A 23511-nucleotide genomic window follows, 5' to 3' on the forward strand; every position below is an offset into this window, starting at 1 on the left:
GAGGACAGAGGCCTGGGAAACATGTCAGGGAGCTATATCTACTGTCGCTTCCCTTCTCTCTCTTGCCCTCTTCACTCACAGGCAGAACTGAAGTTGAAAAGTTTTGAGGTATAGGGTGATAGCCAGAGCTGTGAAAGAATGTTGTTCTTCTATGATAGTTCTCCCTTGCTAGCTGGGTCCTGCTCAAGGTTTCTTCCTGTTAAAAGGGAGTTTTTCCTTCCCACTGTCTGCTTGCTCGGGGGTTCAGACTCTGGGTCTCTGTAAAGCATCTAGAGACAATTTTGATTGTATAATGTGCTGTATAAATAAACTGAATTGAATGCAAATTTTTATTTATTCATTTATTTTGGAAGGACAGACGAGACACAATGACGTGGGGGCATTTGGAATTAAAGAGTTTGGTCTAGACCTGCTCAAATTGGAAAGTGTCATGAGATAACTTTTGTTGTGAATTGGCGCTATATAAATAAACTGAATTGAATTGAAATTGAATTGACCCACTCTGCAGTCACTTAGCCAACATAACTGTTTCAAGTATGACAAAAAAAAAAAGATGCTGAAAAAATACTTTTGCCCTTCGCTGGAAGCCATTACCTTGAAATGGGTCAAAGCATGCTCAAATAAGAGAAAAGATGCCAAGCTCCATTGAACACACACACTGAATTTCAATTTCAAAGAAAACTACATGAAAAATGGCATCAATGAACTGTTATCAACTGCACACACATTTTCGCATGCTCTCAATCAATCAAAACAGACAGAGACCGTGGTAGTCATGTTCCATGGCAACACAGCTAAAACTGTAGCACACATTAAAATCACTCCAAGTCTCCTATGGTGTCTGAAAACTTAACCTTAAATTCCTAAGGAACATTAAAGGTCCTTTACATGTACATGTAGAGATGACATTACGGGACAACAAAAACAATGAGGACCCTGTCGGATTTTACCATTATGATTGATAGGAAATCGGAAAATTCCTGAATAAAACCAGAAATGAGTTTATGTGGTCTGTAAATTAGGACACACAGAAAAGGCGGGTTGTTTCTCACAACGAAGGAGAGACTTTGGAATGTACTGAAACAGCCAAATGAGACTGGTGAGCAGGTAAAAACCTTTCTTTGGATAAGAGCGACCCCGAAATGGGTATCTTCCAAAAAAGGTGTTTTTAATACAACATGCCTTCTTGGTGTTATTATCAACTGCAGCTCAACAAATGCTTAGTCTAGGAAAATAGAAAGAGAAGAATTAGTGTCTTCTAATGTTAAAAGATTAACAGCTTTGGATGAACACAGGTCTTATGTCAACTTTTATTTACCACAGATCCTTTCTGAGTGTTACCAGATAATAATTTCAGGTGTATTTTTTTTTCTTTTTCTATTATATGAAGCCACAAATAGTAAAATGACAAACAGTCAAATGTGAGTGATATTGTTTTACAAAGCCGCTTAAAGCCAGTTAATTGTATGTGACGAGATTTCTAAATCTATGACTTACATAAATTCAGTGCTTAAAAAATTTAAAAAAAGAATCAGCACATACCCTATACATGTATGACAAAAAATAAACCACAGCCTATGAAAACTGGATTCATTGTCAAGAAGAAAAAGAATTTAAAATGAACGGAAATTATTATACCCCAGATTTGCATTATGGATTTCTTTATTTCATAATGAAAAGCAGACAACATTTGCACATCAGAGAGTTAAGTTATTTTGGGGTCTGATCTGGCATTATTTTCATACAGATTTTGATTTCAATCTAAACTGAAATACAGGCATTCCAATTTCAACACCAGTCACTCTATAGTAGAACTTTAAAGGCGCAAAGGAAGAAATTAACCAGATTTTAGGCTAAGGGAGTCTAAATGACATGTGAAACTACAGAGTGATGAGTGTACGTGAGCAGGAAATGAATTTAAAAAAAAAAAAAAAAGCTGAGGAGACTACCACACCTCCTACCCCCACTTGATGATTAAAGGCCAGAAAAGCTTGGAGGGGAAGTGGATAGGAGTGCCGTGAAATCCTATTTCAGCATTTCAGCAGCCTGAGGGAGCTGTGGAACCAGGCTCCTTGAGCAGGTCCTCCGCTAAAGCCTGTTTGGCAAGAGGAAGGGGGACATGTGAATTGTAGTAAGTGCAGAAGCAGACATGAGATGAAAGGTTGAGGACAACTTGCAGCCTTTTTACTGGATTACACTAAAGAGAGGAGTAGTCTCTGGCATTTCAATAAGACTGCTTAAACACAATGTATGGACAAGGAGAGTTCTACAGCAGTGTTTTGGCTGATCCACTATGATTTCAAGAACCTTCAACTTTTAGAAAATGTCTTTTGAATGGCATCTAAAGACAAAAAGATATGCTGTGGTGTGAAATTCAATGGTTACCTCCGAAACTTCTACCAGAATAACAGAACATTTGGTGTTTTGCCCATCAAAAGATTTCTGGTCTGAAAGTGGACAAATTTTGGTCAAACAGTGAAAATTTTTAGATGTCCAAATCAGAGTTCTTGCACCCAACACGAGATAGCCATCTACTTTAAATTAAACACAGAATTATTTAACTCAAACCCAACACAAGCCCAAACAACCTGACCAACCTAATGGAGCAGGACAAAGCTTCAGGTATCTGGTTGGAGCAGTTTTGTTGTGTAAAGTTTCAAAGTTAGATCAGATTCTGGTAGCAGAACTCTGGAAATCTTCATTACATATACTTCGTTACATATATCTAATTTGCTGTCTTAACAGCTTTCAAATGGCTATAATTCTTTGTGAAGCACTCAGTTCATCTACTCGTAGTGATAGGTAGCCATACAGATCTCTTATACTTTTTCTCTCCAACTCATTATAATGAAGGTCTGATGATGAAAGTGATGTTCGCAGAATTTTTAAAAGAAGAAAAACCTCAACAGCAATGCAACATTTCACAGAGGTATCTATAAGTCTGGACTATCTACACGTCTTTCTAAAATGAGTAATTAGACTTCTTGAAGGGGTTTTACAATGATGTGATGTCTTGTCATTAAACATTAAACAATAAAAGATCATTACGCCAACAAAAAAAAAATCAATCATAAAATCAAAAATATTCATTCAACCATAATATGATAAGGCATCAATGAAAACATTCATATTGCTTTTCTTTTATTATAATTGTTTCCTCAAAGAATGAGAACGAGTGACACAAAGTCTAAATTGAACAATGGGTTTGGCTTTTGTCTCATTGAAATGCTGGCAGGCCAAAAAGCTGTGGCTCAAATTCCTCCATGCTCCTGAGTCGCAGTGTGGCCTCCTGGGTAAGGCTGGGGTCAAGGTTGTCATCAGGAATCATCACCACCTGCATCCCCGCAGCCAGTGCTGCCTTCACGCCATTGGGAGCATCTTCAAACACCAAGCACTGAACAAGGACAGAGAGGAAAACAAAGTGATATTATCCTATAAGCCTATTAGGTCTACAGGATTTCACTCCTGTAGATGCTGCAGAGCTGAGACCAAAAACAAATATAGGAAAATGGGAAACAGGAGCACTGTTTCCATTTTAAGTGTCATGAACTTGATATTCCTCAAACGAATGCTGTTTGCCTCTGCCAGGTGAAATATCCATTTTATCTACAATTGGAAGAATGGTACCCTCTGTAGCCCCATTTCATTTGGCTTTATTTTCAACCTGCACTGAAGATGGTCTGATGAATTGTTGTGCATATGAAGAGGTTTGGATGCAATAAAAGCCACACCTTATTTCCTTTTCGCAACAAGACCGTTGCTATTGCACTTGCAAAAGGTCACAGTGTTGTTGCTAGTGTTGCTGGTGCAAACGTAATTCCAGAGGTGTTTAAAGTGTTCCTGGATTTAAAAAACATGATATATGTGGGAAAGTAAATCGGATGTCTATTTGCCAAACAAACCAGTTAGTATGGATCTTCAGTATTTTGCTTTATAAAAATGAAAAATACAATTAGAAATTACCTCCAGTAAAGCAAGCAATATGTCAAATTGTGATTTGTCTATTTATGAGTGCACCAGTTTATTCTTTGGTATGCCAAGCTGTAACAGACTATTACTGCTATAGATTTAGACTGCCGAGGGTCCTCCCATGACGCACTGAGCTCTTTCTTCCTCTCCCTCTCCTTCTACACACATTTATGTCCCATTAATGCATATCACTAACCCAACTTCTTCCCTGGAGTCCTTGTGCATGGATCGTGGTCGGAGCTCCTGCTGCGGTCCTGCTCAAAACTCACTGTGATTACTACTGTTTAGTCATAATATAATCTATTCTAATTCTGTTACTACTCTGTACAGCTACTACCATTATTACCGTTACTAATAGTGCTATCATAATCACCATAGTACCTCCTGTATACTCCATTATCATTATCTACAGTTCCAATTTTTCTAGTATTATTGTATTATATATAGTACTGCTGCTATGCATCTCTGCTTTTGTGCTCCTTCTCTCACGCCCCACCCCCTCTCCCTCTCTCTCCTTGTCTCTCTCTCTCTCTCTCTCAACCCAACCGGTCAAGGCAGATGGCTGCCCATCTTGAGCCGGGGTCTGCTCCAAGGTTTCTGCCTTCTAAAAGGCGGTTTTTCCTCGCCACTCCTCACCAAGTGCATGCTCAAGGGGGAATGTTGGGCTCTCTGTATTACAATTTAATTAAAGAGTTTGGTCTATAGTTTTGATCTCTTTTGTTAGGATGTGGTCAGAGGTGTGACCACATTTATCCTGTGTTTGCCTCTCTACATTGGCTTCCAGTAAAATTTAGAGTAGAATTTAAGATCCCTTAAGATCCTCCTCCTAACCTACAAGGCCATGCATGGTCTGGCACCATCATATATCACTGGTCTCACTGAACCATAGCAGCCCTCTAGGATGCTGCGTTCCTTAGATTCAGACTTACTGGTAATACTACGAATCTCCAAATGTAAATATGGAGCCAGGGCCTTCAGTTATCAAGCTCCTCTGCTGTGGAACCAATTACCAGCATCGGTCCAGGTGGCTAAGAGTAGACTTAAAACCCTCCTTTATGACAAAGCCTACAGTTAGGACTGTTCAGGCTCCACCTGGACCAACCCCTAGTTATGCTGCTATAGGTTTAGATTGCTGGGGGAGATCCTTAGACATCGAGCTTTCAGAGCAGGGAGACTCATCATGTCCCATCACTGGTACAGCACTAACTCGCCCTCTGCCCCGGAGCTCTTGTGCTCCATCTCTTCTCAGCACTTCTGGAGCATGTTGCTGGATCCAGAATCTCCTATCCTGCCCTTCTGAGGCCTGGTACTGCTGCTGGATCATGAGCCCTCTATGGCCCTGCCTACTGCACTGAGAGTGCTGCTGGATCCAGAACCCTCTCCATGGCCCTGCCCGGATCCTGCTGCTCCTGCTCTGCACTGTTCTCTATCCTCCCTGTCTCTCCTCTCTCCCTCTCCTTTCTCTCTCCATCTCCCTGTCTCTCCTCTCCCCCCTCTCCCTCCCAGGCGGTCACAGCAGAAGGCCGTCTACACTGAGTCTGGTTCTGCTCGAGGTTTCTGCCTGTTAAAAGGAAGTTTTTCCTCACCACTGTCGCCAAATGCTTACTCAGTGTGGGGTTTTGCCCTGGGACCTGTTTCTTTCTTTCTCTTCTTTTTTTACACACTTGTAAAGTGTCCTGAGATAACTCTGTTATAAATTGGCACTTAAAAAAAACTGAAAAAATAATTGGATGAACTATAACTGAACTTGATGAACTTGTATCTGCTTGTAAAGATTTGTGGACTGTGGGGACTTTTCTGTAGTCCTTAAACACAGTGATCCCAGATTGTAAAGAACTCTCACTCTGGCTGAATTCAACATCGCCTGTCTTCAGAGACACTATATGTGAAGTGTATCCGCAACGCAGGGGGGAACTTGATACCTATTTGGTCATTATATCAGACCTTGCTCCCTCCTATGGCGGCTCCCTCTCCCCTCACAAATCCTTTCTGTCAAAGCTGCTATGAACATCCAAAAGTTCAATCAGAGACTGGATTGGTCTGTAGTTGATTTGTCCCTAATCAGCAGACATTTTACCAGCCAAGTATAGCAGGTTTGTGCTGGCTCTCAAAAGTGACTCATGTCTGTAAAAACCTCCAATCTGCCCTTAAAGAACCACAAGTACTTTATGAGCTCTTTGCAAAAGAGGTTAAAAAGGATTACATGATAGGTCCGTTGTCAAAATCCCCCTGTTCTATCTTCAGAGTAAATCCCACAGGTGTCGCTACAAGAAAATACTCAAACAAAAAAGGTCTCATTATTGATCTTTCATCCCCTCATGATTCTTCCATTCCAAGCATAAATAGCTTTATTCCCCAAGAGCTTTTCTCATTGTACTATGGCTCTGTAGATAATGCCTTTCACGCACAGCTGTCACTAAAGTGGAGAGCTGTTCATTTTCTTCTACATGCATGTGTTTTGGTGCTAGAATCACACATAAACCAATTAAGTGGACACTCGAGTGTCATACCATACACTGCCACCCACTGCAAGTGCAACATAATTTACTCAAATCCAAGATGGCCGATGGAAGGCAAGACATGGCGAGCAGCTCAGGAATATCTTGTCAGAAGACCCTGAAGGTAAAAAAGGTATCAAGTAACATCTAAGTAGTAATACTATTGTTAAATTTGCCAAGTATTGATTTTATATTGGGAGAAAATTACGATTGATCATCTGTCCACTAAATTGGACATCAGGCATCATGGCTATATTTCAACTACAATTCATACTATTACTCTGACTCTGTTGTTCTTGAAAATGCATCATCTGCAGCAAATGTTTTAGCAGTAAATCAACTTGATTTATGTTTTAGATGCCATGCCATTTTGTTGATAATTACTCCCAGGAGCCAGGAAATGCTGACAAGCTCTTCAAAATCAGACCAGTGTTAAATGCACTCGACAAAACCTTTCATTCAGCCACTGATCCCAAAGAATTTCAATCAACTGACAAGCGGATCATTCTATTAATGGTCACCTTTCTCTGAAGCAGTACATCCCAAAAAAACCCAAACCATGAGGTCTGAAAGTGAGAGCAGGGATCTCTGGATACATGTACAGATCAAAGTTTAGCTGGGAGACGTCAGGTCAGCCATTTGGGAATGGCTGCAGATACAGTCATGCTTCTCTGTGATGACATACAGCAAAAGAATCACAAGGTGTTTTTTGACAACTTTTTTTTTTTTTTTTGCATCATTCCACTCATTCAGGCATTGCTACAACAGGGCATTTATGGCACCGGCACAAGCATAATCACCAGCCTCCAGGGTGTACAAGAGAAACTGAAGAGTGAAAATCAACTCAAAAATGAAAGAAGAGTTGTTCTGTCGTCAGCTATGCTGAAAACATCACCATCACACATTGGTTAGATAGCTCAGTGAGCCACATGGCATTTTCCTGCTCTGGCCAGTCCCCACCAGATTTGGCCCAGAGATGGAGTAAGAAAGAAAAAGGGGTCCTCAACATGCAAGGCCATTTTCTGTGAAGCTGTACAATCACCACATGGGAGGAGTAAATCTCATGGATCAATGTGTTGCAGTGTATCCCCACAGATGCAAAAACAAATGGTGGTACAATCCGGAGTGTTCTTTCACTTCTTGGACGTGACCGTTGTGAATGCCTGGCACCTATACAGAATGTCTGAACTGGAGAAGACAGATCTTCTACATTTCAAGGCATCTGTAGCTCATGTGCTAATAAATGCAGGTTGCATCCAGACACACACAAGAGGAAGACCCAGTGCCACCCCACTTCCATTAAAGCGCAGAGCAGCGTCCAAGGTACCCCCTGAGATCAGGTTTGGCCCTGGAGAGATCTGGTTTGGCCCTGGAGAGCAGTGGCCAAACGCAAACAGATGCCATGATCTGGCATGCACACGAAAAACCAAGTACATCTGCATGCAGTGTCTCCTGGCTTTGTGCCCTGGATGCTTTGCGAATTTTCATACAAGATCGACTTGGTGAGCTGATGTACAAGTCCGCAGAACTGAAAAGATTATACTGCTGAATTGCATCTGAAAGAGAGCGTTTGGAGAGCCATGGGCAGTAATTTTGGTATTTTTGTAGAAAATATTCATTGAAATAATTTACAGTTCAAAAAGGGGAAGGTAGGGAAGAGCTAAGGAGATGAGAGCAAGGAGCTGAATGAGGGAGGGAAGGGAGGGAGGAGACAGGACTGAATAGTAGATTGCGGAGAGGGTCAGGTGCAAGGTTCGGTGTTTATGCATTCAATTGAAAAGTGTAACAATATGTCAAAACATGTTCACACTACTGTGACAGCATATTTCTTTAGTTAAAAAACTCAAAAATTTTAAAAAAAGTTAAAAAAAAAAAAAGGTTTCTTTTTCCTTACACTGACCTTGGGTTGCCGTATTGGCCCCCGCATTTTTGACACCTTGTCAGAAGCATTGTTCTGGATTCTCCGCAACACCTGCAAACTCTCTTTTGTCTTGCATCTTTTAGGCAATTTTTTTTAGTAGTTGATTTTCCTTCATCTCCGCCATCTCACAGCATTGTCACAGTTAAAAGTCTTTTCTGTGAGCTAGGTGTACCTCTTTCAGAAGAAAAAAAAAAATTTGGAATTTCTTGGCATAACCATCGATAGCATACTTCAGCAGGCTTCACCAAAAGCCATGCTGTCTCACATCAGAACAGCCATCAAATCCATGTCTACTGCCACTATTCTATCTAAAAACGATATGTTATCTCTGTTAGACCATCTTAACTTCACAACGCTCCTCATTTCCTGTAGTTAATTTGTATCATGCTTGTTAGTACTGCTTAATTCAGTTCAAAATCTAAAAGACAAAAGTGGTTTTAGATGAAGGATGTCGCTCAGACCTGCAGTTCTGGTCCTTACTATGTAATTAATAAATAGAACGGAATTTTGTTCTTTTATAATGATTTAGTAGAGTTCTTCGATTCCCTCCAGTTTTTTACATATGCTGCACTTCTCATTGGTTTTGATGAGTGGTTTGCAGATGTCCGGCCAACTGAAATCCAGATTCTTTGATAGAAGCTGTTTTGCTTATGGCTTTCTATGGTTTAAGGTGTGTCTCCTTCAATTCTCAGCATGATCTCACTTTGACTTTAGAAAAACACATGTATTCTATATATTTGAAACACTCTAAGGCGGATAGGTCTCGCCAAGGCACACAAGTCATTACTACCAAAACTAATACTTCTTATTGTCCCTTCTCTTCCATGATAATTTTTCTGTATCATCCCTCCCCAACTCATCCATTGGCACCCCTATTCATCACCGACGGAGGCAAACCCATGACAAGATCCCGGTTCACATCAAAGCTGCGTGATCTGTGCCTGAGCTGTAGCTTACACCGTGAATGCTACTCTCCTCACTCACTCAGAATTGGCACAGCTACAGTGGTAGCTCTTCATCCGCCTACTTCAACTCTGAAATCCCTGGGCTGAGTGATGAGGCTGGAGCCTAGACGCCAAACTCTAACATGTTCTGCTGCTTTAATAAACATTTAAATCGGGAGTTTTCTGCCTGAAATGCAATTCTGTGCACTATTGTGTGCATTCACTATTATACAGCCACAACTGCTGATAATTTCTTATGGCAGAAAGAGAAAAAATGTTGTTGGTTTGTGTGTAAATCAGAAGTCTTTGTCTATATCTTGTCATCTTGACAAACATCTTGAGAGCTTCATCTTATTTTAAGGCAACAGACGTGTCACTCTAAAAGTAGACAACATGACAACAGGGAAGATAAGCAAGTTCTTCCAGGTAGTGTAGTTTTGTACGGGGGGGTCACCTAACCCTAACCCTAAGTGTGAAAAGTTTCACGTGACATTATATTGTGATAACTTTTATCACATTAAAGATTTTAACAGAATCAGGTTTAATTGGCCAAGTATGTATGTACAAAAAAAGGAATTTGTCTTGGCTTGTGATGTCTCTAATAACAAGATGATATATAGACAATACAATATATATCAATTTACATTATACATACAAAATACTGTGCATGTTATAGTAGGCATGCTGTCTACAAATGAGGCAGTATACACATTATACATGAACTGGTAACAAGACAACAATTTACAAAGATGCGCAATATGCATAAAGTGCAGTGCAGTGCAGCTCAATGATGTGTCTCTACAATACAGGCTGTTGAGACTGGTGTGAGCACACAGAATGAATCACACACAGAATATCAGTAGCAGGTTGATTGCAAAGGTACAGTTCAGTTATTTATGAGAGTGATGGAAATAGGAACAAAGCTGTTCCTGAGTCTGGTTGTTTTAGAACACAGGATTCTGTAACACTTGCCGGAGGGGAGAAGTTGGAAAAGATTATTTCCAGCATGTGTGGGATCTTTAATGATGCTCCTTGCCTGCTTCATGGTCCTTTAGGAAATAAGCCCTAGAGGCTGGACAGAGGGGCTGAGGCTCCAATGGGTTCCTCGGTTGTTCTTACAGTACATTGTAGTCTTGACTGTCCGGTTTTGTGGCTGCTCCAAACCAGACTTCGATGGGTGAGAAGATAACAGATTTGATGACTCAGTTGCCGCAGAAAGTACATTCTCTGCTGGGCCTTCTTGAGGATGGAGTTGATGCTGATGCTTTTATCACATTAGAACGTGATATCGGGTAGTGTAGCTTTATAAGGAAGCTTCCGTACAAAACTACACTACCTGGAAGATCCCGCTTATCTTATCTGTTGTCACGCTGTCTACTTTTACAGTGGGAGGTTAAACATTTTAGGAAGAGCATGAGTCAACTTTGCTTTCAGCAAGTGAGGATTTGTGTCTGAAATATGAAAACAAGGAGATTGTAGCCAGAACTTGTGAATTTCACTACAGGGGGAGTAAAATTTATCCTCTCAGAAGTCAAAGGAAACTGTCTTTCTGTGTGAAGTTTCTTTTCTAACAAGTCGCTGCTGCAGTGAACCCTGTGTAATAAAGTCTTTGGAAATGGATGTCATTTGTAAGGCAGCACTCACTGTGACATGCTGAGCCAAGTTGAAATACAAAAAAACATAGGGACTAATTGGCATTTGAAATACTTATCTATGTACGTTTTCAACAAGGACATTCCAACAGCTGCAGCAAATTATTGGAGCTGAACCTTCACCAGGGGGGTTAATCATTTTTCAGTATCCGATAATCACATTCAGGAGCGTGCAGGCAAGAAGGAGTGGCAGTAGTACTTTGAGGGCTGGGAGGAAGAGTGAAGACCAGCAATTCAGCAAGACTTTGAGCTGGAGACAGAAGCAGGTATATTAATATGAACTCATAGAGCTTCTTAGATAACTGTGTAGGTGTGAAAATTAATCTCAAAATACAAGGGCATTTGGAGAACCCATACCTCCAATAGTTCACTCTTTTATGATATGAAAAACTGCACATTGTATGCATTGTAGCAGTGATGCAGAGACTGTGTGTGTGTGTGTGCTGTTCTTCTTTTTATAATTATTATTTTTCTGTGTTGTTATGTTTCTGGGCATTAACCTTAAGTAGTTCCCAGCCAAGATGACAGGGTGTGAGCACGGATTATGGCTACCAAGTAACACCGCTGTCCCCATCTCACCTCCTCTCCTCCTCTTCCTCTCCCCTCATCAGAAAATATAAATAAATAAAAAAAATATAAGAAAATAAAAAAATATAATTAAGTATTTTATGTCACTAACTGTGTGTCCAGTTATCTTTCTGCAGGTGCATCCGGCCCTCTGACAAACCCAATGTCTACTATCAACATCTGCCCATGTTGTTCTTCTATGTAGTGCTATTATAACTAACTTAAACAACATATCAGCTAAAAAACAAATACATACAATACATAGTCTTCAGAATTCCAATTATAACAACCTGTCATGTTTGTCCTTGTAATTTATGATGTTTGTTGCATGTATGTTTCTCTCTCTCTCTCTTTCATCCTCTCTGTCCTGTCTACCTCTTCTCCCCCCTTCACCCAGCCGACTATCAGCAGGATAGTTCTCCCTTGTGAGCCGGGTCCTGCTCAGGGTTTCTTCCTGTTAAAAGGGAGTTTTTCCTTGCCACTGTCTGCTTGCTCGGGGGTTCAGGCTCTGGGTCAGCATCTTTACAATTTTGATTGTATAAGGTGCTGTATAAATAAATTGAATTGAACTGAATTGAATTCTGTTCTGTCTATGTCACGGATTTCTTTGTCTGTTTGATGAGTGCTTTGGCATGGTTATGTTTGTGCCTTATACATAACTATCATGAGACATTCAGAAAATAACTTTTTATTTCTCTCATCCATTCCCTCATTGTTGCTACAACTACTACCTCTCTTCATTCACTGTGTTGCTGGCTTGACCACTGCTTTCTTGAGCCTGGAAGAAAGGGCTAACTCGGCTCTGAATCCAACATTCTTTAGAAGTAAAAAATAATTTGTGCCTGTCCTAAGATTAGAATCTGCTAGCAGAAAGCTAAGAGGCCTTCTCAAGCAGACTGAGACCCTCTTATTTATGTGACAGCTTACACATCAGTCTAAACAAACAACTTTGTGCTTTCATTTATTGTCAAAGCTGAATATCTTACTACCCATTCAACAAGGCCGAAGGAGCAGTAAGGTCATTTCCTTGACAAAAACACTATTTTGTTGTTAAGTAGTTAAGTGAAATGTCCTTGATGCTGAATCATACTGAGGAGGGGTGAGTTCATTGTTTTATGTAAAAAAAAAAAAAAAAAAAAAAAAATCCCCCAAAAAACAGAAATCTGAACCAAATAAGCAGGTTTGTGTAAAGAATCTCATGAATATTATTACAAACGGAGATAAATAAGAAATTAACAAAGGCCTTTTTGAGATTCATGAGATAGATAAATAGATAGACACATACTTTCTTGATCCTGAGGGAAATTCAAGACATGCGCATGCATGTTCAATAACAGACTTAAATCCACTTTCTGAAACAGAATGGAGTGTGAAAAAGGTAACAGGCAGGGTGACTAAATCGTTAAGTTACACATGCTACTATGACCCTGCATGGCAGTAACAGGTGTGAAGGTGTGGTTGGATGAAAATTCACTGTTGGAAAGTGACAGGAAGTTTAGTTGGTTTGCTGCATATTATATTACTTTTATTATATACATTGCAGATGAAATGCTCTGCTTTTCCCTTTGCCTACAGAGCTCCTCAATCAAATGTTTTAGATTGATCACTAAAGATTTCATCATGTTTCTCTTACAGCTGTTGACACAAGTCTAGTACAGTTCAGAATCATACAATGTATATGGGCCTTTTGTTGGGGTTGATGCCAGTCAACTTTTTTACCAATTACCATGTTGAACAAGGAAAGGACATTCCCTCACCACAATGGTGAATGAATATGACTGTCTGAAATATTTTTGCATCTCTAGCACATCTTCTCTTAAACAGAACTAAAAGGTCTAAGGAAAAACAGGTAAAACAGCCCTTTTGCCTCACAGGCTGCCTCAAAAGCAGTATTTGTATTCGTTCAAGATACCTTTAATAGCATAGAAAGTGCACCTACCTGGGTAAAAAGGATCACTATTACATATGTCACAACATTTAACCATGGCTAGCTTGAAATCAAGAAAAAACAAAGGATTTGTTAAAGATATTTCTATTAGCCATCGGTAGTCTCTAATATGTGTGCCTGAGTTGTCGTAAATCTCTGGCCAATAGGTGGCGGTGTAGCTGGATCTTAAGTTATAACCTTAAGGCTCCTCCTGTTAGGCTTGTTTTATTTTGTTCCTTCAAAACATGAAAAAGCACACGCCCAAGCATATCCTTAATAACTCAAAGGGAAGATATCTCTTTTGAGGGTACAAAGGTCTCAAGGTGAGGTCCCTGTGTAATCAAGTCCTTGCCTATTCTTCAAGTTTGTCAGACTTTGTCAGACTCTTACTTTCTTAAACCACACACTATGCTCGGACCCAGTTTATTGTCATTTGCAGCTATATTTAAAATTTAAGACTTAATGTAGAAATAGCATTAACATTCTACAAACTGCCCTTTAACATGAATTTGAAATGCCTTTGTGTTTCCTTTTTTGTTAAGAGTGGTGATTTGTGAATTCATTATTGGCTTTAGCTTTGTGGTTAGAAACAGCACTTCAGTGTGTATAAAGGGAACAGCAATACAATGAGTCTTAAGCTCCACAGAAGCTACCAAAAGGTAAGTCTCAAAGAAAGCTTTTAGGACCTTTGTACATCTAAACTCTGATACCCAGAAGAAAGAGGCATTCTCAAGTCCTCAGAATCCCTTATTGACTTCTGCTATGTCAGTAAGCCTGAAACTGGAGTATGTCAGACAATGACGGCAGAAACACTGAGAGTACACAATGGAAGGACCTTGCTAATTCCCTTGATTGGGAGCAATTAAAACTGGTAATTGCCCAGTAAGCTAGTGAAATGACCCTTTAATCTGCTTCCTATGTGCTGTATTAAAAGAGGTAAAAAATAAAAAGAACAGACACAAATGCTTTTCCAGCTCACAGTGGATGGATACCGTGGGTGGATTAGAGATGTACAACACCAAGTATACAAGTACGTGCATGAACATGGAAACAATCTCAACCAATGCCCCACACTGTGGATATGGCCAGACATGAAAATGCCTCCAAGATGCATTAGTCTTAGTGCAGGGGTCGGCAACCCGCGGCTCTTTCAACCCTCTTCTGTGGCTCCCGTGGCTAAGAGAGGGCGAGCATATTTTAGGGAAAAAATGGTGTGAATAAATAATGGGCACTTAATTTAAATTAATTTCATTCTATTTATTCTTTTTTTTTTGGTTGTAATAGTTATTTCTTTGGAGATTGAGGTGCTTTTGTGACATTAACGTAAAACTTGTTTTAATATTTTGTCAATCAAAATATTCGTCACGTCCTGTTTGCGACATCTGTTGCAGTCAACAAACTGTGGACATTAATTCGGCTCCAGCGTACTCAATTGCCTGTGATGAATCAAAAGATGTCAGTGATATTGAGCAAATAGCGCTGTTATGCAGGTATGTGAACTCTGCTGGCCTGCAGGAAGAAACCATTGAGGTAATACATTTAAACTGACATTTTTTGTTTTCCCTTATTTATATAAGGTAATATGCTACAGCTGTGTGATTTTTACAAGGTCTTTTTTTAAGTTTGAAAAAACTCTCAAATGATTAAAAGACTCAAACAGACCTGACTGTATATTTTATTTGAAAATAAATGTATAATAAATAAATGTATAATGTATAATAAATGTCTTTTTCTCTCAAAGTACAAAAGAATTAGGTGTTTTTAGTTGTTAAAAATGGAAAATAAAAATTTGTCGTTATCTGTTTAAAGTTTATTGATTTCATAAAAGTAACAATTCAATTCAATTTCAATTTATTTATATAGCACCTTATACAATCAAAATTATCTCTAGATGCTTTACAGAGACCCAGAGCCTGAACCCCCGAGCAAGCAGACAGTGGCAAGGAAAAACTCCCTTTTAACAGGAAGAAACCTGGAGCAGGACCCGGCTCGCAGGGGAGAAGTTTAAGGAAACTATATAGGCCTATGTGGTGTTACCTTCAGTTTAGTGATCAAATAGGTTTTGTGTCTCCAAGTGGGTTTTAATTTGGTGAGAAACGGGCTACATGGCTCTTTTAACGCTAAAGGTTGCTAACCCCTGTCTTAGTGGAACTGCAAAACACTTGCTCAGACAAAGTTTCACCTAATGCTGAAAAGGTGTAATGCATCCATCTCTCCAAGACATATACATAATAACTGTGGCAAGAGACATTATGCTGTCTGTCTGTCCCATTCTCAAGTACACAATAGCTCAAGAAAGCCTTGAGAGAATTTCTTCAAATTTGATAGAGACATTCAATCAACAGTGATTAGAATTTGGACATCAAAAGGTCACTGTGACCTCACAAAACATATAGTCATAACTCAAGTATTCATATATTTTGGGGCAAAATCTGATAGGATAAAATGATGAAGTCATACCATTTTATATTCAAGAGGTCAACTTTGCTGTGATATCATAATGTTCTGCAAAAATTTTTTTAACTCAAGCACAGAAGGACAGATTGTGAGTACAGTTCATGTTTGGCTGGTTACTGAACTGGCGACACTAATGAAGCATCCACATATTACAATTTGTACCTTTTTGGCAGATACAAATTAAATTATAATTTGTTAAATTATTGCAGTGGGAAAAGGGTGCAGGAAGCTTTCAGGCCTCAGGTTCAGTTGAATCTGCCTAGATAAGATAATCCTTTATAGATAATGTTTATAGATAATGTTTGGTCTGACCGCATCTACAGGCTAAAATCTTCAAAAATAAAATTACCTATTCTGAATTGAAAAGGGGGAAGTAAAAAAGCCAGACAGCATATCTCCTCATGGCTGCATCCTGCTGCTTCTCATCTCTCTCCAACAAGTCTGTGGCTTTTGCTTTGCAATCTCAATGCAACGAATTGTACAACTGGGATAACAGCATACACTTTAAGTTTCCCCTCAAAGGCATTCATAGTGTTATCCTCAGCTGTACACATGAAAAGTGACAAAAATAGCTCTGAGAATAATGACAAAAGGGAGCTTGAGAGTCTCTGCCTATTTTCACGGCAACTGCTGTGTAAAGTTGGGGTGACTGTTGGATTTTTGGTTTCCAAAAGTTAGATTTAAATGACATTTTCAGAGGTCGTAGGGCCCAAGACTCCAGGGTTTCATAGGCCGCACAATAATGTCAACTTGTAAAAACCTACATTACATATTGCGTTTATCCAACTTTTATTGTCAGAAAGTACATTTAAGTATGCAGATTTGTACTTCAAGTGAAAAAAAAAATATATATATATATATATATATTAATTTTTCTTATTATTAGTGCCCAATAACATGAAAAATACAAAAAAATACACTCAGCCACAGACTAAGAATGTCTCATAAAACAACAACAACAAGGTAAATTCACTGAAACCTTTGAATGCCATCATCCTAATAACCCAAATTCATAGCACATCAGAGCAAGGGCACTTACTGAGGTAAACAGGGGAGGAAAAAAAAATCACCACTGCTGTCAACTGAAGGTCAAACATGGCATAATGGGGCCTCTCAGAAGTCGGCCTCTAGGATTTCTTCTTTCCCTATTTAGTGGTTATCACTAACCAATCATAAGATGAGAGGATCCTGTAAGCTCTCTCTGTTTCTCTAATGCTGGAGGCACACCCCACTTCCTGGTTCATCTAATTTCTGTGAATGCTGCAGGTGTGAGCGCAACGCCGTGTTGTTTGTTCTCAGGTTTCCTTGAATTTATGTCTGTAGGCGACTGTTATATTGTGATTTTATTTTTCTTCCTGTAGATTGCCCTGCTGTGGCTCTTCCCTCTCAGAAGTGGGCCACTTGTGATCGTTGCTGGTAGGTCCCCCGCTTCCTCAGTGTTTTTTGAGTTGAACACACTCTTGTAATAATTGGCCCTGTGTTTTAGGTAGCCACTTTTAGGGGTATCATCAGCTGGCAGTGGGAATGCAGGAATATATTAGCGTCACCTCAGTGTGTGGGAGTTGTGCCTGTCACTAAAACTACAGCCACAAGAGCACTGCTGCTTTGTCGTTACTTTTAATTGGAGTTTGACTGTTAGTTTTCTTAGCCCGGGTCATTTTATTGTGTGTGTATTATGTGTGTGTGCGCGCATGTCTTTTTAAAAAATGCCTTTTGTTTATTCCTTGCCTCTAACTGTTTGGCCAATTTTATTTGGATCATTTCAAATTTATTGTTTGTGTGATCAAAGTGTTCCTCATGCTATTTGTTATCATCAGGTGCTGTTATTTTGTATTGAGTAATGGTATTATTTTCTTTCCTTTGTTGACTGGTTGTGTTTAATTACCTATCCTTGGATTATTTATTTGGAGACTGTTTAATTTGTAGTCATACCTTCTTTCTTCTTTTTCATTTGTAGTCACACCTTCTTTCAACATACCAATTACTGCTTTATTCCGCAAGTTTGTGGTTGCCACACTGAGCGTTGTAGTTCTTAATGTTTATTTCCCACACATATACATATCAACTTGACTGTTTTTACACATGTAAAGCAAGATATTTCTTATATCCTGTATGTAACACATTAAACTGCAATGTTTTCCACTATTGTCTAACATTTCACAAAGGAAACAACTAAAATATTAACCAAATAATCATTGGTAATTTAATGGATAATGACAATAATTGTTAGTTGCAACACCAAGTTAGGTGTAAAATGACTTAGCATGAGCAGCATTTATCATTTATATAAGAAGCAAACTTCATTCACAGCCAATCAGATATTTTTCAGCTCTGTGAAGATGCGGTCAGTATTCAGCTGCCATTGTTCCAGACTATGGTAAACAACATGGTAACTTCCAAAACATCTGCAATGTGACACAGTTTGACATAAGGTTAGGGGTTGAACTACCAAGACAAATAAAAGATTTCAGTATGTGCACTGTTATACAATGAAATGATCTGCCTTCACTTTCATTTGTTCATCTATATAATGTTCATACACCCTAAAATTCTGAAACAACATTTGACGAGAACCTATAACACAACTCTAATTAAGACTAAGAAGTTGGCTCTGCTGATAAAAATATATAAAAACCCTCTCCTCTGAAATAAATTATCCTTCACTTGACCAAATGACCTGGAAAATATATTGTCAAAGGCTTCCTCAGACTTAACACAATGAATTAAAAACAATGACAAAAATGTCCATGGCTGATCATAGAGAAATTCAAATACTATTAACAGGGTCTGAGATGGATGGATCATCAAATGTGATGTGAACTGTAATATTTTTTTCCTTATTTTTCTGGGTTGAAAAAAATAGGCCACATCTTGCCATTGCATTCCAGTTTCTTCACAACCTAATTTTTAATATTTAGATGGTGAAATCTATCTTAATACTATTAATATGACACCGATTTCTACAAGGGCAGATTTGAAAAATTCTATAACAAGCAAATCAAATTGTTATCAGCAAAATCCACAATGTTGTAATTTTCACGTTGTTTTACTGCAATTTTACTGCAATTCTTTAATAATTACACACTAATGGACCACCAACTTATTGTGGTTGAGGGGTTTCAGTGCCCCAGTGATCCTAGAAGCTATGTTGTCAAGGGGTGTTTGCCCCTGGTAGGGTCTCCCAAGGCAAATTGGTCCTGGAGGTCAGACAAAGTGGGGTTCATGAAGACCGCTATGAAGGGGAAAAACAAGCACAATTGTACCCTGTCTGAAGGGTTACAAAGCCCTGCCCTGGAGCCAGGGCTGGGAAACGGACCTGTCAGCAAGCGCCTGGTGGCCGGGCGTTCGCACTTGGGGCACAGCCCGAAACAGGGACATGGCTCTGTCCTACAGTGGTACCACCACCAGCAGAAAGAGTCAGAGGGCTTTGGTGCAGTGTGGATTGGGCTCTGGTTAAAAGTGGGGACCTTAGCAGTCTGAGCCCAGGTTATTGAAACTAACTTCAGCTGCCATTGCTGAGGCATGTTCGGAGCTATAGTCACGAGGTCAATGATGCTAGTCATGGCAGCCATCCCCAAATCTGCTCGTGGACACGGGGGGTGAAGGGTGCCGTTAAGCTGAAGAAGGAGATCTACAGGGCATGATTGGCTTGTGGGACTCCTGAAGCAGCTGACAGCCACCAGCTGGCCAAACAATATGGAAGCAAATACCCGAATGAGGGAGGAGTTCAGTGAGACCATGGAGAAAGACTTTCAGTCAGCCTCGAAGGAATTCTGGCAAACCCTGCGGCAATGCAGGAAGTTTACAGTGGAAATGGGGAGCTGCTGACCTCGATTGAGGATATAATCGGACCTTGGAAGGAATACTTAGAGGATCTCATTAATCCCACCAACACATATTCCATGGAGGAAGAGCTGGAGGATTTGGGGATGAGCTCTCTCATCACTGGGGCAGAAGTCGCTGAGGTAGTTAAACAGCTCCACAGCGGCGGTGCCCCAGGAATGGATGAGATCCGTCCTGAGCTTCCCAAGGCTCTCGATGTTGTGGGGCTGTCATGGCTGACACGCCTCTGCAACATTGCATGGTCATTGGGAACGGTGCCTTTGGAATGGCAGACTGGGGTGGTGGTTCTAACTATAGAGTGATCACACTCCTCAACCTCCCTGGGAGGAGGGTGCTGGAAAGGAGAGCCTGTCCATTAGTCGAACCTCAGATTCAAGAGGAACAGTGCAGTTTTCGCCCTGGCCGTGGAAAACTGGACGAGCTCTACAGCCTCGTGAGGGGTTTTCTCAAAGAAAATCTCTTCTATCTCTGTATATGGATCCATCATAGATAACATGAGATGTGACTCACAGATCAGACCTGTAACCTCTAGTTCAGATTTAAATATCACTTTTTAATATACCACCACTTTGCTGGGATTGAAAGAATAAAGAGCCTTGCTCCAGGCTCATCCGCAGTCGTCGCTGTAGGAAGAAGCACAGTATAGATGCATAAAGCTTTCAAAGTTGGACTCCAGCAGTGCTGACTGCTCTCCCGACTTCCCTTTGGATGAAACTGTGAGGAGTCACTGCATCCGTTGCCCTCTTCAAAAGGTGGCATGGAAGATTTACAACCTGTCCTCAGGCCTACACCTAAACACATGCAAGATTAATCAGAGCCAACTGAGTCTTGAATCACTGTGTACCTTAGACAGTGCTGCTGAATGAGGCAAGGCAAAGGAGATGAGGGATGAAGCCCAAACTGTAAGCTGTGTGTTTGCTGAGTGCACCTTTGCTATTGTCTCAAACACAACTGGCCCACTAACACACATACACATACATGCATTCAGCCCCTTTAGAGGAGTGTGTTGTGGCCAGGTGACAGCAGTCAATGCTTGCACACTGTGATTTGGAGAAGATCCAGGTCTTGTTTGGCAATGGTGCTGACCATGGATAGCAGTTCAGTAAAAGTGCCTATAAAATGAGCGGTTGCCCTCGAGATACACGTGACTGAGCATTGTCCTGGTACATTTCAGCTGGGTTCACAGGCACTTATTATCAGAAGGATCATCTTTTTATAGGCGAGGATCAAACATGGGACTTTATCCTGAGCGGCATGGCGATGTGCTATGTATATTTACTCCACTGATGTTTGAAATAATATTCAGAAAAAAAGCAGACAAAAACAGCTTTATAAATATGCTTCTCCCATACTTAAAATTACACATTTTCAGTACTGTGTGACTACACTGCTATCACTTTGGTTTCACATTTAATGTACCCAGTGCTAGGGTATGTTAAGATATAAAATAAAGGAATAGGAGCATAAAGGTAGAGACGATGCAATGGGGACTCTCGAAACATCCTGTGTGACATTATTTTGATGGTAATATTTCCAGTCAAAACAAGGGAGCTCCAAATGATCCCACCACCAATAATCACATGCTGATATTTGCTATAAATAATTTGATCGGTAGTCTCTATAAAGACCATTTAGAAAAGCCTATCAGATAAAAATGCAAGACAGTTTCTGAGGGTGCTACTAAAATGTGATAGTGTACTGCAGGGCTTGAATGGCGCTCCATTGTCCTTGACAGAATCCTCAGCTAGCCAAGCTACAGAACATAGCTTACAGTGGAGCTAAATACATGGCTGAATGTTTATGTTCAGAGGAGGAAGAGGAGTACACATCAGTGTACAGTTTCAAATTTCTGTCAAAGATGAAAGTAACCAGATACAAGCAATGGTGGAACAGTGGCTTCATTTATAATTGTTCCTCTTTCAGTCAAGAAAAATAAGTAGCATTATTTATTTGCTCAAAATATAGTGAGGAAAATAAAAGTGTTTTTAACTATGGATGAGAAACACAATTTTGATTGGTGATTGGTATCAGCAAATACTGCTTCCAGAAGCTTCAAAAATCTTGATTGGAGCACCCTTACAACAAGATAAGGTGACAATTTTATATTAGAAAATTAAAATTAATATCAAATTATATTTGAAAGTAGTCACAAACAAACAAACAACTACAAACTTGCATCAAAACAATCCAAATGAATAAATTGCACTTCAGGTAAGAGGAAAAATATGTATTGTCAATTTGGGGGTGGACTGACCCTTCAACAGGCTTCACCTGGCCACACATATATCCACCTTTTAGGGTGCCTTTCTCCATTAAAGTTCTGTAGTGAAATGAAAAAGCTAATGCAGCATGGGTAAAAGTAACCTGACATTATACAGAAGACAGGTTCTCACAAAGCATCTTCAACAACATATTACTTTTAGGTGAAAACCAGAAGACAAACAAAAAACTCACATTCTTTTACGGCCCATTTAGATGTAATAAAGATTACATGATGAAGTGGTGAATAAAATGTTTACTGGACGGCATTTTCGTCCAGTAAACATTGAGACTTTCATGCCGAGTTCTTGTTAATTCAGAGAATTCACAGGGGAGCAATAGCGAGCATCCAGTGCACGCTAAGCCTGAAATCGGTCATCATGGGTGCCATTCTCACCAGCAGAAACGGGGCATTTGACTCAAACACAGAAAAGAGTCAGCGTTCATATCTCATGTCAAGATGGGTTACCTGTGTTGCTGCTATTCAACAATAAAGAACAGTGCTTGGAACATTTTTTTCTGTTTCTTTAGTCTAGATCTTCCCACTAATGGGTGAGGGAGAAAGAGAAGAGAGAAAGAAGCTCCAAGGACTTTGGAGGGCATAATGAAGTTCAGATTTGTCTCTGTCCAAATATAATGCATAAAGATGAGGGTTTGTGGGTGAGGATGGGGTTGGGTGGTTGATTAGTGCATATTTTTGCAGGCTCGGCAATGCCAACTGGCAGAATGTACAGCAAGAATAGCCACACACAGTGGCTGCTGAACAGTGATCATTCTTTCTCTCTCTAGTAACAGTATATAACAATATTATAATAACTGTTGGTACTACTGCATAAAAATTAATCAGTGGCAAGTAAACAAGCAGCAGTGACAGACTGCCCTTAATGAGGGCAGTGAGTGAGGCATGTGTAATATTTCATCACCTCTGTTGTGGAAAGCAGATATAAAACCAGTGTTGATAACAGAGCCACACAATGGGCGACGCCAGTGTATGCATGCATGTAGGTATGTGAGTTAAAATCTTATCTTAAAAGTCACATATATAATATATGTATGCTATATATATATAGCCTGCTATATATATCTATATGTCACATATATATATATATATATATAATATATAATACTGCCTAAATGGTTCGAGGTCGATTCTGAGTTCTAATGACTCGCTGGGTAAACAACACAATGGATGTCAGATTGTTGAGAAGAAAATGCTATAAATGGACTGCATTATTGTCAGTCTGATAACTAGTAACTAGATAAAAATAGCCACTGACCTAAGATAGAGATGCCACGCAAAGCCCACGGCAAGGAGAAAGATATGTCAAAAATACAATTCAATTCAATTCAATTTTATTCATATAGCACCTTATAGAATCAAAATTGTCTCTAGGTGCTGTACAGAAACCCAAAGCCTGAACCCCCGAGCAAGCAGACAGTGGCAAGGAAAAACTCCCTTTTAACAGGAAGAAAC

At 39.8% G+C, this 23511-nt stretch overlaps 1 protein-coding gene across 1 annotated transcript in view; it reads right to left on the bottom strand.

Moving 5' to 3' along the window:
• Nucleotides 1–1298: 1298 nt before the first annotated feature.
• Nucleotides 1299–23511, bottom strand: part of LOC124055528 (pseudouridine 5'-phosphatase) — a 37406-nt gene continuing 15193 nt past the window's right edge. The window contains exon 4 of the mRNA XM_046382415.1: nt 1299–3394. Within this exon, the coding sequence (XP_046238371.1) occupies nt 3218–3394 (177 nt within the window). The 3' untranslated portion in view covers nt 1299–3217. The remainder of the gene's footprint in view (nt 3395–23511) is intronic.

Source organism: Scatophagus argus, chromosome 24 (genome assembly GCF_020382885.2).
Source record: "Scatophagus argus isolate fScaArg1 chromosome 24, fScaArg1.pri, whole genome shotgun sequence".
Classification (NCBI taxonomy): Eukaryota; Metazoa; Chordata; class Actinopteri; family Scatophagidae; genus Scatophagus; species Scatophagus argus.